The 17,843-nt window shown below is 41.7% G+C and overlaps 1 protein-coding gene across 1 annotated transcript in view; it reads right to left on the bottom strand.

The window, feature by feature from the left end:
- tenm1 (teneurin transmembrane protein 1) overlaps positions 1 to 17,843 on the bottom strand; it is a 172,042-nt gene that overhangs the window by 17,558 nt on the left and 136,641 nt on the right. Inside the window, exons 23-25 of the mRNA XM_062393798.1 lie at positions 9,673 to 9,827; positions 5,961 to 6,044; positions 5,000 to 5,194 (exon numbers count right to left, since the gene is read on the bottom strand). Of these exons, the coding sequence (XP_062249782.1) occupies positions 5,000 to 5,194; positions 5,961 to 6,044; positions 9,673 to 9,827 (434 nt within the window). The remainder of the gene's footprint in view (positions 1 to 4,999; positions 5,195 to 5,960; positions 6,045 to 9,672; positions 9,828 to 17,843) is intronic.

Raw genomic sequence — 17,843 nt, 5'->3', positions numbered from 1 at the left:
ATCTAAAGCATGTATCTCCAGTTAGTGAGAGCATATCTTGTTTGGCTTGAATGTGCATTTGTTGACAGAGATTTATCTTTAAAACATTAAAATAATGAGACTTCCCTTGTGTGGAGAGCTTGACATGAAGCTCAAATGATGCATAAATTGTTGTAATATTTGATTTAGATGTGCTTAGTTTAAGTAATTATATATTTTAACTGCCCGAATTTGGGTCTTAAAGGAATAGCTTGAAGCTTTGAGGAATACGCTTATTGGATTTCTTTAGTTAGATGAAGTGATTGATATCAACCTTGTGTCTGTATAGCACTTTTAAAGGTCAATAATTAACACACATTTTTTTTATCTCTACAAACACTGTGGTGTAAAAACAATAGATTAAGTGTTAATTAGGGAGATTTATTGTCACCATTGGAGAGAGCCAGGCCAGCTGTTTCCAGTCAGTGTTCAGTAAGCCGACTCCCGGCAGTAGCTTCATATTTAACATACAGTCATGGGAGTGGAATCAATCTTCTTATTGGATTTTTGGCAAGGAGATAAATATATGTATTTGCTAATATGGTGAACTTCTCCTTTAAAGTTAGATTCCAGCAGCTTATCTCACCCTCTAAAACTTCATCTTTCCTCAAAATTACATAATCAAAAGGTTTGTCTTGATAAGACTCCACTTATGGCCCGAAAATGGCTGAAATGTAACATCCTCCTTCTGAGTTCATGACCTGGATCTATAAAAATGCCAATGTGACCCCTGCTCCCCATCTCTCCGTCCTCACAGCTTGCGTGCAGTAGAGGATCCTTTTCCAGGTACTGAGCCCCACCCACAAGTTGACAGGATTGGTTTCTTAACTTGGTTAAAGCAAGGTAGTTTTAAAGTAAGTAACTCAAAACGGACACAACAGACATTTGGGATGTAATGATTGTAATTTCCATGCACCTCAGAACTCCGACCCCATGCATATTCAATAACCCCCCTGCCTCTCTACAAAATAAAATTCAACATATATTGGTTATGCATGTGTTGTCCTTGATGTTATGGCCAAATGATGTGTGTGTGTGTGTGTGTGCGTGGCAAATAGACGTGCCTGGAACATGAGAACAGACCAACAGCAATGCCAGGGCACTGTCTGAATACTCATTGCAGCCAAAGCACGTTCGAATTTAATAGAGCTTATGATAGCGAACAAACAGACTTTCTGGCTGAGCAACATGCAGCTGGTGTCAGTCATTTAAGATGAAATGTAGTGGTTAATTTGTGTAATTTCAAAATATACTGTCAGTGTGTACCTGTGCACAACTTGTTTGTTTAACAAGGGACTCAATGTTCTGTATTTAATTTAGTTTTTTTCTACATCACATTGTGTCTGCATTGTATCAATCTATGAGGCGGTGTTTGAACGTGTTGACTTTACATCAGAAACCACTGAACAAAATCTGCAACACATCATTAATTTTATTTTACGGTTCAGTGTCGCAAAATGGTCTCATTCACTCTCACAGGAGAACCTCCAATTTGCTCGTGAGTACTTTTATAAATTGGAACTTTCATGAATAACTATAGTCCTACTCCGAAGCGGGAGGATATTTCACTTCTGGTCCGACTTTCTGTACCAGTGATTCAGAAATACTTGATAAATATGGGCCCAGAAATATCCAACATAAAATAGGTGTAAAAAATACAGAAAAAAAAAAGAAGCATTTTCACTGCCTTGTCCCACATGGCTTCCCTGTATTCATCAAAAAGGCATCTGAGACATTTTATGTTCCAGTCTGCCTCCACATGGACCCAGCGTGGGACTGCTGACCACAATGGGACTATTGATTGAATCCAACAGGCAGTGTTGCTTTGGTGCTGCTGCCCAAATGCCGCAGGCTTGTGATAACATGCTGTTAGCTAATGGAGCTAATGGACAAAATAAATCTTATTTCTTCCAAAAATGAAAACAAGCTTTTGGATTATTTTTGGGATGCAGAGTAAGTTTTGTGAGGTGACACAAGAAAGTATTCAGCCGCCTTCTTTTTTTTTTAAACTGGATTTGTGCTGCAGATTTAATTTCAAATAAATACTAATTAATCCCAACATAATAACCCAATGCCAAAGTAAAAATATGTTTTTGCCAATTTAATCAAATTCAAAAAACCGAAATCTGTCATGTAGGAAAGTATTAAGACCACTTTGGTGTGGCACTCTAAATGTGCACCCACTTTGCTTCAAGGACCCCTTTGCTGAGTTTCAACAGTATCTCTATCCTTCTAAATTAGAGATGTATTGTATGGACAACAATAGTCTTTAATGTTCTTTTTCTCTGGTGCTTAGCTTCAAATTCTATTTTTCTTCATTGGTTCTAATCAAAATCTGCTGCTTGTATTGCGAACTAACTAAACTTTCAAGATTTTACTTTTTCAGGATTTTAATATGCGTGCAGAGGCTTTTTAGGACATGGACACTATTTGCAGTGTGTTGGCTGCCAGTCGGCCTGGGTATTTATTTGAGTAAACAGCTGAAGATATGCAGAGAGCAGAGAGTCAATCTAGTGGAGAGAGGTAGAGGCTGCAGCTGCATTAGCCTTGCGAAGGGATTCGGCCGGAGGGGACCATCCAGAAACGGAGCTGCCCAGAGCAAACAGTGACTGGTGGGGCCTTTGATCAAATTGCTCTCCGATGCCAAAGGAGACTGAATCATTGTGCAGCCATGAATTTCGGCTTGGGCTGTTTTTGTTGAACGCTGTTGCTGATGCTAACCCCCCGAGGGAGTCTGTGTGTTCCTTCTTCAAGATCGCAAAGAGAAATTGGAGAAGACAACCAAGACCAGCGGGACCAAGAGCGCAGAAGACCATTGAGTGAGTAACCTTGTTTAATTCATGCAACGCTATGTTTTGGCCCAAAAAGTAATCGCTACAGGCGAGGGTAGGTGATTGACGGCGATGAAGAAAATGGCTTTTTCTCGAGATGTTGGCACTAATTGCATGGTTCCTTATTACCCACACTCACTGGTCTTATTAAAGCATGTTTAAGTATCCTTTTGGCTAAAAAGTTGCCATGTGTGTTGTTACCCTCACTTTTCTGTTGTCATAGCTGAAGTATGCTAATTCAGATGCAGTATATGATCAGTGCTAACAGCTTACTGAAGGATAACCACTCTCTTTCATGTCTTTTGCTCTCTGCAGGCAAAAGCGTTTGGCAGCCTATCGTGTGGGTCCAACAAGAACAGTTCCTTGGCAAAGTGAACTTTGACGTCTACCACACCAGAGCCAGATATCCTTCTCCAAATGGTCAGTGCTCAGGGCATGCTGAAGAGAAGGAAGCTCTGGATGAGCTTTGTCCATGTGGTATGAAAGTGTTGGGGGAAAGGACTGCTAAACTTGTTATGCTGGTAATGCTTTTACTTTGAATGTTTTTGGCTGTGGTCTTAAATGTGTATGATTTGCAAAAGGCTAAAATGGGTTTAATAAGATAATGAGTTGTAACATTTTTGTTTGAATGAAGTTAGTTTGTATAAATATACAAGCTTCAATATTCACAGTAATGAGAGTGGTGTGCAATGATACTGAGGCAGGGAGACTGGTCAAATGCAGAGAAGTCCTTGGAGAAAACAGGCTCCAGAGTGCACATGACCTGAGGCTGGGGCCACGTATCCCTATTCGAGATGACGACGACTTGACGCACACAGTCGAGACAAGGCAGGATTGGCTTTGGGACACGTCTCTGACTGTCCTTGAGAGGCCCAGCCATAGCCAAGACTTAAACCCCACACAGCATCTCTGAAGAGACCTGAAGATGGCTGTTAAGAGACTTCCCATCCAAATTGACATATTCCAAGAGGATCTGCCAGAAAGAAATGGATAAACTTCCCAAATCCAGGTGTTGAGAGCTTTTGGAGACTTATTCCAGAGGACCCAGGGCTGTTGGTGCTGCCAAAGGAGCTTCTACAAAGTATCTGACTACTTTTGTAAATGAGAGATTTCAGTCAGTGATATTTTAAAACATGTCCCACTGTATGACATTGTGTGGATTAGACATTCTGCAATGTCTTCCTTCACAGCATCTGTGAACACAGCTAAAAACATTAACATGGTGCGAAACATGATGCGACGAGTAGGAGGGTAAATTTGTGTCATAAGGCCAGATGGGCCACTGGTGTCATTTAGCCTGAAAATCCAACCAATCAGCGAGCACATGTTTATTCGCTCCCGCAGATGGGACTAGCTCCCCTCCCGTTCCGACAGATTTTCATCCGCCCTGAAACAGGTTGGGCCATTCACAACCATTTATCTAAAATGGGGCGGGTTTAATACCGTGGCTGAAAGGGGAAGTATTTTCATTAACAACCAAGACATCTGCCGCCGAAGTGGAGAAGTCAGTTGAATCTGCTATCATGACAAAAGTAAAAAAACTAGTCAGTAAATTTTCTCTAAAAGATAAACAAACAACTGCCATTTGTTGAAACGTTATGTCACACATTTTGTTTCCCTGATTTTTGATGCAGCCAATTACATCTACAGGTGTTTTGGTCTGTGAGCGTTGATTACACCCTTGTTAATCAAATAAGAAGTGAGAAATTCACAAATGCTACTTAATGTAGTGATGCCAGGGTAGGTGTCATTTACAATTGAGGTGTTTTTCCTTTATTTTGCCAGAGATACTCCTTAAGATTATTCACAGAGGCTAGCCGGGATTTATAAATCTATACTGAAACTTGAAAGAGAGGGACACAGTAGCAGATTTTGGAGCTGGCAATGGAATTTAATATGGTAGAGTAGTAGAATAGAGCAATATTCTGGATAACAAAATCTTCTATATTTTTCCATTAATATAATTCAAAACAACATTGATAACATTTCAACATAAAAAAAAGAGTCCTGAAAATATGTTAAAACATGACAACGTCATGATGGTATGATATTAGATTATTTTAGTCGTATTAAATCAATCATTGGTAGCATATCTTGCTAAAGATAGGCTGAACTGTGTGTGTGTGTGTGTGTGTGGTACTGTTAGTGACCTGCTGGATGCGGTTGATGCGTCGCTCATCCGTCTCTGCGATGAACAGTGTGCCCAGGTGGGACAGGGCGATGGCTTTGGCAGCCTCCAGGGTGGCGCGCACTGCTGCCCGGCTCACCAGGTGGTGGTCAATACCTGGAACCTGGCAGTGGATGGGACGTCCCGCCACAATACGTACTTGAAGACCTTCTGACACCTAAATAAATACATTATTATGTATTAGCTATGAAAATGTAAGCCAAAATAGATATATCAGCTGACAAAAGCACACAATAAGCATAGAAAAAGGCATAGTATATAAAGATAGACAATATTTCTCCTCTTCCTCCCGTTCAGTTTTTATTACATAGAATAAAAAGTTAAAACCACCACAACTTTACACTTTACGCATCCATCAATGTAATCAGAACTTTTAAAATGAAAATATCTTGAGAAAAATGTATTTTACATGTACTTTTTAGTTATGTCTATGTCCCATCCACTATCATATAGGAGGCATGATTTATTAACCAATACTGCAGCCAACCACAATGTGGCGATTCGAAACACTGAGTCTTCACTTCAAGGGGAACGCCCTGTTATTCGTCTTTATATTGAGTTCATGGTCAAAAAAAATCCGCCATTGACTATTTGAATCAGAGCTTCACACTATAGGAGCTCTTAGCCTGCATAATCTATCTTTTCGCGCTCAAACAGGTAATTAGAAAACATTCTTGACTCTTAAGCAAAACCTGAGTGTAAAAAAAAACTGTTATTTATTTAATAACATTTTGTTTTGCTCTCTTTTATGTTTGCAGCAGCACTCGCTCTTAATGCACCTAATGTGACAGCAGTGCAGTCTGCAAGAATTATTCCATAACCCTTTTTTTCCTCTGTTACATATTGAGCAACTCGGCATAACCTTGAATGTGAAACAGGTTTAGAATTCATTGACTGACAAATATGTGAGACTTTTTCTTTACCTGTAGGACAATGTTGTTGTCCAGGATGTAGAGGGAGTTGTCCAGTGGGTTGATGGCCAGGTCCGTTGGCCACTCTAGACGTACCTGTGAAAAGACACACACACACACACACACACACACACACACACACACACACACACACACACACACACACACACACACACACAACATATACACAGTGAGGGTAATGAGAATAAAAGAACAATAAACCCTTGGTGGCGATCGCCCACAAGAGTCAGTTACAGGTGATACAAATAATATCTTCTTAATAACATAGCATTAGGCCTCCTGACCCTCCCTGCACAAGCAAAGGTCGGCAGCGGGCAGGGAGCCTACCCCGTGTTTATTCAAGACTCACGCGGCCTCGCCTCGGCTATGGTCCAAATGTCAGCCAATAACCATGATCACCGCCTTCTCAAATAGCACACACTGCCTGCTAACGCCGTGGGGGTCAAAGACAGACAATGCTGCACTAGCGCACAGCCACACACCTCCCACACACAAACACTCAAACTGTGAGCTGCGTCGGCTGCGGAGACGAAGCGGAGTGTCTGAGGGATCAGTGAGGTGATTGATGACTCTGAGGATGAATTGGTAAATAAATGGATCATGTTAAATTGCCACTGACATGTCCAATTATAGGCTCTGTCAAATGAGAGAGAACAGGGTTCACTCTGAAATCCCATTTTAAGAGGTAGAGAGATTCATCAAGCAGGACTCACCGTGTCCTTAGCCAAAGAGGACACACATCAAATCTCTCCTGCTCATGATATTGAACTTTGCAGTGATGCCAGGCAATAACTTTTACAAGTTAATTTCAGCTGTACACAGAGTTGGTCTGCTGAATTTAAAGTCAAACTCATTTAAATTAACTTTTTCTATAGCATATACATTCTGGCAGTACTTGTTGAAAATTAGATTTGCTTGCACTGAAAGGGGCCTCCTCCTATATTACTATTAATACTGGTAAATTGATCGATGCAGTACCTGTGTGGGTTGACACAAATGGTGGGAGAAGTATTGAAATCCTTTACTTAGGTAAAAGTAGGGATACCACAATGGAAACTGTGAAGCATCAGAGGGGAGATGCAAACCATGCATGCACATTGTTTAAAGGCTTGGTTATATAGACTATATTCACTATATTTTTTCCACCATAGTGACCATTGGAAGCACCAGGAGAAATCCTGCATGCGCCTATTGGCCGTTAAAAAACTGCATAACGTTTTTACCATCCTCTGTAGGCAGATACGATTCAGCATACAGTAACCTCAGTAGATAACACTTTTTACTGTGCATGATCCAGCAGAATACATACAGTTCTCAGCAGGCGGACTAACCTCAGTGTAATAGTAAAAATAAATAAAATAAATATGCTTTTCCAAGTATATTCCATTGAAAATCGTACTTTTAAAAATGGAAGAGAGATACTCAAAAGTAAAAGCCCTCATTGGAGAAATGGCTTCTGTATTATTAATACAAGTAGCACAAAATTAAAAAGATTAGGGCAGGTATATAGTATTTAAAAATATAATTTAAATACACTATTTGAGGAAATACACTGTTGGACGACAAAAGTAGTTGAGAATTTCACTTTAACTCCAGTGCCAACACAGCCAGTCTATCAACTCAACAATGTTTTGGCTGTTGATGAGCACCATCTGTGATGTGAGCACTGTGTATGTTACTTCATGACTCCGTATGTCAGTGATGCTGTCCTGATTCCAATCACAGGGTAATGTGCGCGGGGCTGTGGTTACAGTCTGGTCATCTTTGGTTTCATGAGAGAGAGTCAGCTAACACCAGCTATCTGCTCTGTATACAGGAGAGTGCAGCGGGCAGATGATTGAAATAATCATGGCTGCATTGATTCCCAAGATGTCGTCATCAAACTGTTATGACAGACATGTAATTTTGGCTTGATAATTTACTAATTTAACTAACTCTAAACAATAAATGGTAAAAAAGGAAAACAAGTGCAGTCAAATATATAGAACTTGAATAAAGAAAATATATATTTTTTACATGAATTGTACACATAAAAACACATATTTTATGCAGTTTTAATTCAGTAAATTTAAAGTTTCCATATTGGTGCATTGGCAAACATAAACCCTGCTCATATTGAACAATTGTCATTGGCCAACCAATAAATGGGTTGGACTCTGAACTTAACAGCACAATGGGTCCTTACAAATGTTTGTTGTAGCAATGGGATTAATGGCTATAACATTGTTGGCAGCTAACAGTAGTGTGTGGGCGAGAGAAAACACAACTGAATACATATTGCATCATCGTTCATAAGATATTGAGCATATGCTCCAATCAGTAGAGCATCAAAGGTGAAGGTTAGATGCTGTTTCCATATATCTGTCCAGGAGCGGTTTTATTCGTAATTGTGAGACTGTAGCAGCAGTTTCATTTCAGTTTATTCGAGTGGGAAGTAGGAAAGATTTCAGATTCAACTCTACAAAAACGTATTAATTAATTTAGCATCGAACCTGCAGGGATTTTTTAGTAGCTGTTGTTGCAGAGGTCTCAAAGAACAAACAGATGGAGGTTGATTGCGATTGGACATGATCAGCTGCCCCTGGGTGACCAATAACTAACAACAAGAGAGGAACTATGAGGTAACCTGGGTCCCTTTAAAGATGCAGAAGAGCACCGCTGGGAATTCACCTGAGCGGAACACACATATTCACATTCACATGCATACACCGGTGCTTCCATCCCGATGTGTGGGCAGAGATCCCTCTATAGAGCCGGTGGTTCATCTATAATTCATCCTCTGCTCTAATAGGGCTGATATAAGTCAGCAGTGTGATCTGAAGACTGGCTGATCAAATCTGTGCAGTGGCTCTCTTTGGTCTTTTTAGGTGCTCTTCCCCCTCCTGGAACACCTTAAAAAGTCAAAGGTTTCTTTAGAAGAGGCCAGGCGATTTAGATTTCACACATCTATAGTGCAGCACAACAATAAATACCTAATTTGTGACCTGTCTTCTGTGATGGCAATTTTATGTCGTCGTCAGGAATAAAGAGTGAATCAAACAAACAGTTTGTCTGTCTTTTATTACGAAGCTTCGGACACAAGTCAAACACCGAGCAAGGCTGTGTGCATGAGAGTGCAAAGAGCATCTCAGAACTGGCAGCTTAAGAAGCCCCTCCGAGTTCCGCAAAACAGTAGCAGGAACTTTCAAAAACACAACTCCTGCACACATGGAGTAGGCAGATCATCTGATCAACACAATAACGGTATATAAAAAACAGAGGTTCAACCTTTAAGAAACAGCATTGAAACAGGAACTTTGTCTAGACACAGTCTGGCACAGTATCCAACAATAGATTTTTAGAGAAAGTTTCAGAAAGTTTCAGAACACACACACATTCAATGACTCATCTGAAACTACAGGCTAACATTAAAACATTGTTTCAAACAATGTTTTAATGTTAGCCTGGTCACTGATGCAGATGTATCAAATTACAAATTATGATTAGGTCAACTTGGACCTGTGTTGTGTTTACAAGCACTACAGGAACAGTAGTATTTTCTATTACACTTCTTTATTATTTCTTTCTTGATATAAATAACTAAATAAAAAAATAAATAATAATAATAATGAAGTTTTAACAACACTTAAATGTAGAAGATAAAACTATTTCAGTGCAAAAATGGGGCTATAATGTCCCAGCAGTGTCAGCTGCATTAGCTTACCTGGCTGATGTCCATGCGTGCATCACAGCTTAGCGGCTGCGTCGACATCAGTCCATTCGAGCCAATCACAGTGGAGAGCAAGCCCCTCTCATTAATCTTCTGAATGGTGGTGCCATCAACGAAGTAGACAACGCCTCTTTTATCCACTGCAATGCCTGGCCGGGTGAGAGTGAGAGAGGCAGAATGAGCTTTTGGAGATGACCGAGAGTGGGAGTGGGGGGTAAGAGAACAAAATATTTAAAAAAAAAAGAGTCTGAGAGCGAGAAGAGGAGGAGGTGAAGTGGAGAGGAGTGAGTAGGGAGAGAAGTAGAGTGGAGAGAGGAGAGGGCTTGGGAGAGGCATCCAACTCAGTTAGACATTCAGCTCAGCGAGCGGCTGTCTTATCAAAGGCACTGCACCACAGAAATGTAATTATATTTCCATTCCAGAGCCCACTAAAGGGATTAGAACAATGCAACTGGAGGAAGAAGTTATTTGTCACATTAGATGTGAGCCGGGTGCCGCAGTGAACTTTTGACATTTGACGCGTGTGTAAATGTATATTATAAATGTGCTTCCATGGATGTGCATGTGCATATACTGCTATCTGTATTTGCACAGCCGAGTGAACACATGCATAGCAAAGGTTTTTTTTGCTGCTATGAACGGATTACACTTGAACTCTCCTTGCAGTGGAGGCTCTGCTGCAGACGGTGAGCAGAAGAGTCGGGGAGTAAAGGTATTAAAGGTCAGGGCAGACGATGAATCATCTGTTATGGATGAGGAGCGACCTTCATCCCCACCTCATCTCCATACAGAGAAAAGCCCTTCGACTCAACTCCTGAGCAATAACATTCCACGGCTCAGCCCTCACCTCTCATACTGCATGCTGGCAATCCACCTTGATTGCTCCCTCTTAGCATCTGTGACAATAAGCCATATTTCAGTATTCCTGCCTGCCACCTCCGATGCCTGTGGGCTCACGACGGCGCCATTTAAAATGCATTTTGTTTATGGTCTATCATTACGTCACAGCAACTTTATGTATGACTTGCCACGACTTAATGATAAACCATAAACTAAATTGCACACCGATCAGCCTAGGCATTAAACAGCTAACTGGTTTTGTATGTCCCTTTATCTCAAGCATGCCTCGAGGGACTTAATAGAGATAAAGCCTTCTTATATCCAACCAAGCATCAATCAATCAAAGACCTGAAGGCTGCAATAAAATACAATCTGCAACAAAAGACACCATCAAATACGACATGACTCACAATTGCATGGTGGAAAAGCCCAAAATTCACTTTGCTTTCACTTTCACTCTGTTTTGTTCTCCTCCGACTCCTGAGGGAAATATCTGGCTGTTTCAAAGGTTAAATGCTCCACTAACTAGTGACTTACTTTGTTTGGCTGCCGATTGTTTCTCAGAGGGTCGTGTGCAGTTGGGCTTATTACAGCTTTTGTGCTGAGAAAGAGGTAAATTAGGTGCGAGTGAGCCCAACTAGAAAGCTGAGGGTGAAAGAGAGCAAAAAGACATTTACCTAGGCAAAAAAGGAATATTGCAATATCCTAGACCCCAAGGTCAAATCTTCAATTTTTTGATCGAGGTTTTTTTATTTTAAACAACAGTCCATAATAAAAAGATTCATAATATGAAAGATAGGAAACCAGTGGAGAAGCTGAAACCATAAATGTTGTTCATTAAATTTCTGCTGGTTGACTGAATTTTTAATCCTTCCCGACAAGACCCACATTAGAGAAAGAAATATAGTTATGAAAAAGATTCAGAGATATGAGCACGCTGAAGTGCCAGCACATCATAATAGAAATGGACAAGATATGGCTCCATCTACTCACTCCATTCACTCATCCTGCCCCATTTCCCTGGATATTTTTCTACTTCTGTCAGTTGTTCTCCTTTCAAACTCTGTCACACCGGATTATGTGGGGATGTGTCTGCGCTCACTCTCTAAGCCTGGGATAGAAATCCCTGCTGCGCTATTTCATCAGGAAGCAATACGGGCCTCATCCTCCTTGACATACAATAGCTTTCTTTACAGGTGGTTTAATTCAACATGTGCACAGTAGCCCGCGTGGACGAACATGCAGACCTGGTGCGCCGCCACACACCACAACCACATTCGCAAACGTCCTCAAACTGAGCAACCCTGGGGCGACCCTGGGAGTCATAAATCTTGCAGGTGGAGAGGAGAGGTGGGCAGGGGGAGGGCCAGGGTCAGTGTGTTTCCTCCAGAGGCCAGAAGGTGAACTGCAGAGCACTCCCTCCTGGCCCTTTCATCATCCCTCTGACACAGACAGATTACACCGCCCACCAACACCTATGCCACCAACTAACACCCTTCCTCTCCTCTAGCGACTTCCCCTTGCTCTCCAACCTCTCTAACCTGATCCTCTTCTCTCTTACTTTCCTCTCTCCCTTGTTTTTTTCTCCTTGTCCTTTGCTTTCTTTTTCGCTGGACTCCCTATGTCTTGCGAGTGCAAATCAAATCAGTGGCCTTTGACCCCTTCGGTATTGTCTGGGCACCGGCTCCCTCTGTTCGGCCCATTCTTTATTCTTTCTCGGCCTTGCCATTTCTCCTCCTGTCACCTAGCATTATGCAGGAGGGACGTCTCAACCACCAGCGCGGTCTGAACCTACTTGGGTCTGAAATTCAGCACATTCTCCTCTGCTCTCGCGCCATCCTCGGATCCTTCCTACTCTCCTTTCACTTTCCCATCCATTCCTCCTCCCAGCACCCTAAACCTGTCCCTGATCTTAGAGCTCATAAATCCTGCACAAGGACACAATGAGGCAGCCAGGGCTCTCTCTCTCTCAATACTGATTTCTGCTATCTCTCTCTCCCTCTCTGTCCCTGGATGTTAGTCTTTCTTCTCCTATGCCTCACTTCCATTGACTCCCATCCTAATTTTCCCTCTATTCTCTCTTTCTTCCTTTTGTTTGTGGTTTTGTGACACCCTCAGTGTGCATGCTCAGAATCTGCATGTCTTATACTCACACCAGCAGCTTCTCAATAGCTGCTAATCTACTATCAACAATAAATACAGGACTTGACCGACTTATTCATCCCCACGCAGGCACACAATAACGGGTAACGGCTGCTATTATTGCTTTCCATTAGCAAAAGGATTTACGCCAGCTTATGTGTTGTTTAAGAGTATTTTGCCATGTTTATTGCAAAGGCGGCAGATTAGCCCACATTCTCCTTGTCAGGGGCTGGATTTCCTGCTGTTGTGAGTAAAGCTGTGTGCTGCATTAATAGTCGCATGCTACAGCTCCTCCATATAGCCAATGGACACTCACAGACATCAAAAGATTTACCGTTTCCCCCTGGATGGAACTGGCACTCCGATAGGCATGTTTAGAAGCTGGCAGACACAACCAGTGGAGAAGTAATTGAGATAAATCTCAACTCTAGAGGGGGATGGACGTTTGGCTATAGTTGGGACCGGATTTTATCATAAAAGAAAAGTGAATTTGACTGAGTTGCATTGACCTTGGAAAAGCAGAGGGAGGAGAGAGGAGTGAAGGAGAGGATGATACAGTGATGCTATTCACATTCAGCTCAGAAAGAGGTGAAAACACAGCCAAAGAGAAAAGAAAAGGAGACAGACAGCAGGGTGGGAAAGAGGAGCGAGGTGGTGATCAGACAAAGGGACATGATGAAGAATTGCTGCAATTAACCATTACAGGCCAGTTACTCTAAATCAAACAACCTCTTTGTTGTCTGTCCTTGTCAAATGAATATCTGTTATAACGCCCCCCTGTGGCATTGCAACACAACGTTATCTCATTATTGTCTTCGAGAAGTGTCTAAAAGAGCATCAGTGTTGATTACAGCTATTCGAAGAGAAGGAGCCACTTGGGATCCTCCGAGAGAGTTGAGGAAAGGTGTAAGGTAAGAAATGAGAAGAAGTGACACCAACTAATTATAAGATAAGCTGTGGATTTTTGTATCGTAGACAGGAGTACTAGCAGACAGCTCTGTTGATATACAGTAGGATGAGGATGTGATGCGTATGTGTAGCACATACTGACTGCTAACACCTGAGCCCTCAAGAGTGCAGCTTCCTGGTGTTGTTCAAGTTCCCCCTAGTACAGTACTTTCACCCTTCAAATGTTGACAGCAAAGCTGCTGAAACCGCTTCCTCTATGGATGAATGCAAGAAGAATTGTAATATTGTATCGAAAACAAACGAATCATTGCCTGTCAGCGTGTGGAGCAGCCACCTCAGTGCAAAACAACCACATGATAAGCAAGAGGAAAACTATTTAAAGGATGTATGGATGAAGTAGAAAGCATTATGTTTGTGTGAGAATGTATGAACGTTGCATCTATGCGCACAATCTTTCACATGCACACAGCCAGAGCGAGCGTGCTCCCACGCACACACACACACACACACACACACACACACACACACAGACACACACAAAGACACACACACCCACACACACATCTTAAAGTGCCAACAGCCTAAGGAATAAGTCATTCAATCTACTTTAACATATCCCCAGACTCAGTGGGTGTTAACGCTGTGGACTGACATATTATAACAGCATCTAAATTATGCTGGCTGTAGCTGATTATAGCCTACGGTATAAAGTATAAAGTTATAAATTAACTCTGTGTGATCGACAAGTGAATGCAGAAAAATGGGAGGTTTCACCTGCACGGCTGGCCCCTGTGAGGAAGTCTGGCTATAAATAAAGTCGGCCACATTAGCTGGGCAAAGCCGGGAGGGTTGACTAACTGCGACAGTCCAACTGTAAGTGAAAACGAATAACACACCATTTCAGTTTCTTCAGCTGGCTGTGTGGGTTTTACTGCTTCCTCTCATAATTTCTCCTCGAGAACACACAATCTTGTCCGTTTGTGATCATGTGAGTATGTGTGCGTTTGCGAGCATGTCAACGTGTGCGAGCGTGTGTGCATGCAGGCAGGGGAGTAGCTAGGTGAAACAGATAAGGCATGGCAGTTAATCACATTGTGTGCATATGCAAATATAGAGCGGATAAATCAGTGTATGCAGATGAAAATTCACACTCCCGCCCACCCACGTAAGTACGCACACACACACAGACACACACACACACATACAAATGCACACACACACACACACACACACACACACTGGTTTGGGGGGGAAATAAACCTCAGCACTGTGAAATAACACTGTCTGCATGTGTTCGTATTTTGCATGCGCTTTTGAAGGTGTTGAATTCCATGCTTTTATTTTTCCATTATGCATCAAACACTGCTCTCTGATCCATGACACACGGCACACCTACGAACTCACTCATTGTAGTCGTCCTTCAAGTGCTGTTTCAAATAGCTCTTTTTCTCCCCAATCAAACACTTCTTATCAATCAATACAAGATAGCACCATAATCGAGGACAAGCAGGTATTTCTGGTCGATCCTTGGTATCAGAAATAATTCATGCTTCTTCTTAATTATTCATTAAAGCCCCACAGAACAGACAGTGGCTTGGTAATTAAGTCTGAATCAGCGACTGTGGCTCATCTAATTATCAAGCACTATAAGTTTGTTAACATATTAACCCGCATTAATTAATTATTGATAGCTGCCTTTATTTTGAGCCGGTGGTACCCGACTACAGATGCAACGTGAGGCGAGACATTGCGAGCATGCGGGCTAGTGCAAGGTGATTTTGCTAAAGTTACATGCTAATCTTTGTGTAATAAACATTTTTTGTGAAAGTATGCGACATGGCAGTAATTGCCTTGTTTGATAGCACAAGAGAGATCCAAAGCAATCAGGGAGGCAGCAGACAAACTCAATTATAAAAGCAATTGAAATGCTTTAGACTAGCGAACTCCATGAAAGGCTGAGGGGTTTGGATCAGTGCAAAGGCGTCTGAAGATTATGTCGCACGCTTTACAACATCAAACAAATACAAGGAGGTCTATCAATAGAGGCTTCTTCACCAAACACACCATCACAACAACAAGCCAGTGAGGCTGTGCAGTGGCAGAGAGAGGACATGGGATCAGATGGGAGAAACAAACGGTTTAAGGAATGAAAAAAAGAGGAAAAGAGGCACTAAACTACCATGAATCATAAATCTGTGTGAACAAAGTTTCTCACATACAGGGACATCACAGCAACAGAGCCTGAGGCATCTCCAGTACAGTCTTTAAGACAGATACCTGGCATTGCAACCCTTTTACTTCCACCTCTTTCAAAGGAGTTGTGTGAGTTGCTTCTCTGTTCTTTCTTTGGTCTGGCCATTGGCCGACTGGAGAGCTGCAGGTGATAATAGTACCCAGATGCAGACGTTTACTGGCTGTGGTATATTTCCTATCCTCCATAGCCCCTCCGTGCACTCTCACACAGGCAGGCTGAATTGGACTGCCAAGCCAAACTGTGCCTGCCGCCATCACTCTTCTTATTCATCTTTCTGTCAGTGTGTTTAAAGAATCAAGATAGAAATGACCTGCACGGCCACAAGTTCACTATCTCTCCCCTCATCAGAACCCTCTCCGCTCCTCCTGTCGGGGATAAATGCATCTATCTGTATTTGTGTGTGTGTGTGTGTGTGTGTGTGTGTGTGTGTGTGTTGGTCATTCACCTCAAATAAATGCAATTTATTCCTCCACAGTGGTAAAGATCCACTCCTCCTGTCACCTTGCCAGGTTCCCAGTGGAGGCTGACAGGCCGGCTGCCAGCAGCGGCCATCGCGACCAGTTAAAGGGACACGCGTGTCACATTTCCCATGATCACACTGACGTTGTCAACCTGACATACTTTTAACAAGGCACCCATAACTAACTCTGCATCAATTCACTTGGAGAGGCAGAGTAAGCCTATAGGGACCCAGAGGCTGTCAGTCAAAAAACTAGAATTGAGAAAGGCACGTGGACTCACACGAGTCAATGAGCTTCTGACGAAGCTCATTGACTTGATTTTCTTTGGTCCTCAGTAAATCTTGGCAGTTGGCTGACTGTTTCCTCCCAGTAAGTCTGAGTCCTCCTGTGACCCATGGTGATTAGGAGGCCGACAAACTACTTTCTGAGATGGAGCCCTGTTATTCAAAGTACTCAAAGACACATCATGAAGTACTTTGACATTGTGAACGATAAAAAAGAAAAAGAAAGTTCCAGCCACATAACAATGCATAAAGATGAACTTCAATGATCCCTCGCTCGCACACTGCCATCAAGCTCGAGTTCAAACCAGGATTTAATTTAGAGTCTTGTAACTGTCAAGAAATGCTTTGGTTTGCTTACTGCCAGTGCAACTCCACCTGATAACAAAAGGGTCCAAAATGCAGCTGTTTGAAAGGCAACATATAACTCTACAAAAGCTCTTAATGCTCAATACTTTTATAATTCAAAATTATGTCTCCTTAATCTTGCTCTTATAAATCAGTTAATGTCCCTTTTTTCATCACCTTCCTTTATTTATTTGCTGTCTTTTCCAGTGCTTTTACTTTCTTTTAATACATATATTTCATATATTTAACCCAATTTAATATTTATTTATTTTATCACCAAGGATTTAATGTCTCACCTCCTGCTGTTTTCACCATGCTTTTATAAGCTATGCTTAAATTTTATCTTTACTATAAATTTCTAGTAGAAAACATAGAGATAACTTGAAATTAAGGGTTTCTCTTTTGGGTGAATTTCCACCAATCCTCAAAATTCTGATCATATATTGAAAACATTAGCCCACTGTGTCTGTAGGCTTGCAGGTTAACAAAGGCACCAGTGAATATAGTTTGAGTTTAGTCAAATACATTTTGTTGTTTGACAGCCAAGTCCTCATTCTGTCTGGAAGAAGCTGTCTCATCATAAGCGAGACAACGTTCACCAGTCAAAACATTCAAATGTTAAAATGACCTACTGGATGTCTTTGTTTTTCCGTACAAGCACCCTCTAAATGTTGTGAGATAACAATTACACAGAAGTAGTGTGGACTTGTTACAGCACATAAAAACTTCTTTCACACCAAAAGCTAAGGTTTGACATTGCAGGGAGCGACAGTGTTTCCTGTGGAGAGAGTAGCTGCACTTTCCCAACCAGCTGTTTCAGCTAAAGAGGTCCTCAATACATGAAGTCTTGCAGATAAGGGCCCCATACTGTAGAAATGAGACTTCTATGTTTCTATTTATAATGAGCTCCCAGGTGCTATATAAATACTG

The sequence above is a fragment of the Platichthys flesus genome, chromosome 8, assembly GCF_949316205.1.
Source record: "Platichthys flesus chromosome 8, fPlaFle2.1, whole genome shotgun sequence".
NCBI classification, from domain to species: domain Eukaryota; kingdom Metazoa; phylum Chordata; class Actinopteri; order Pleuronectiformes; family Pleuronectidae; genus Platichthys; species Platichthys flesus.
The sequence above is the reverse complement of the archived record's forward strand: the minus strand, read 5'-3'. Positions and strand labels throughout refer to the sequence as shown.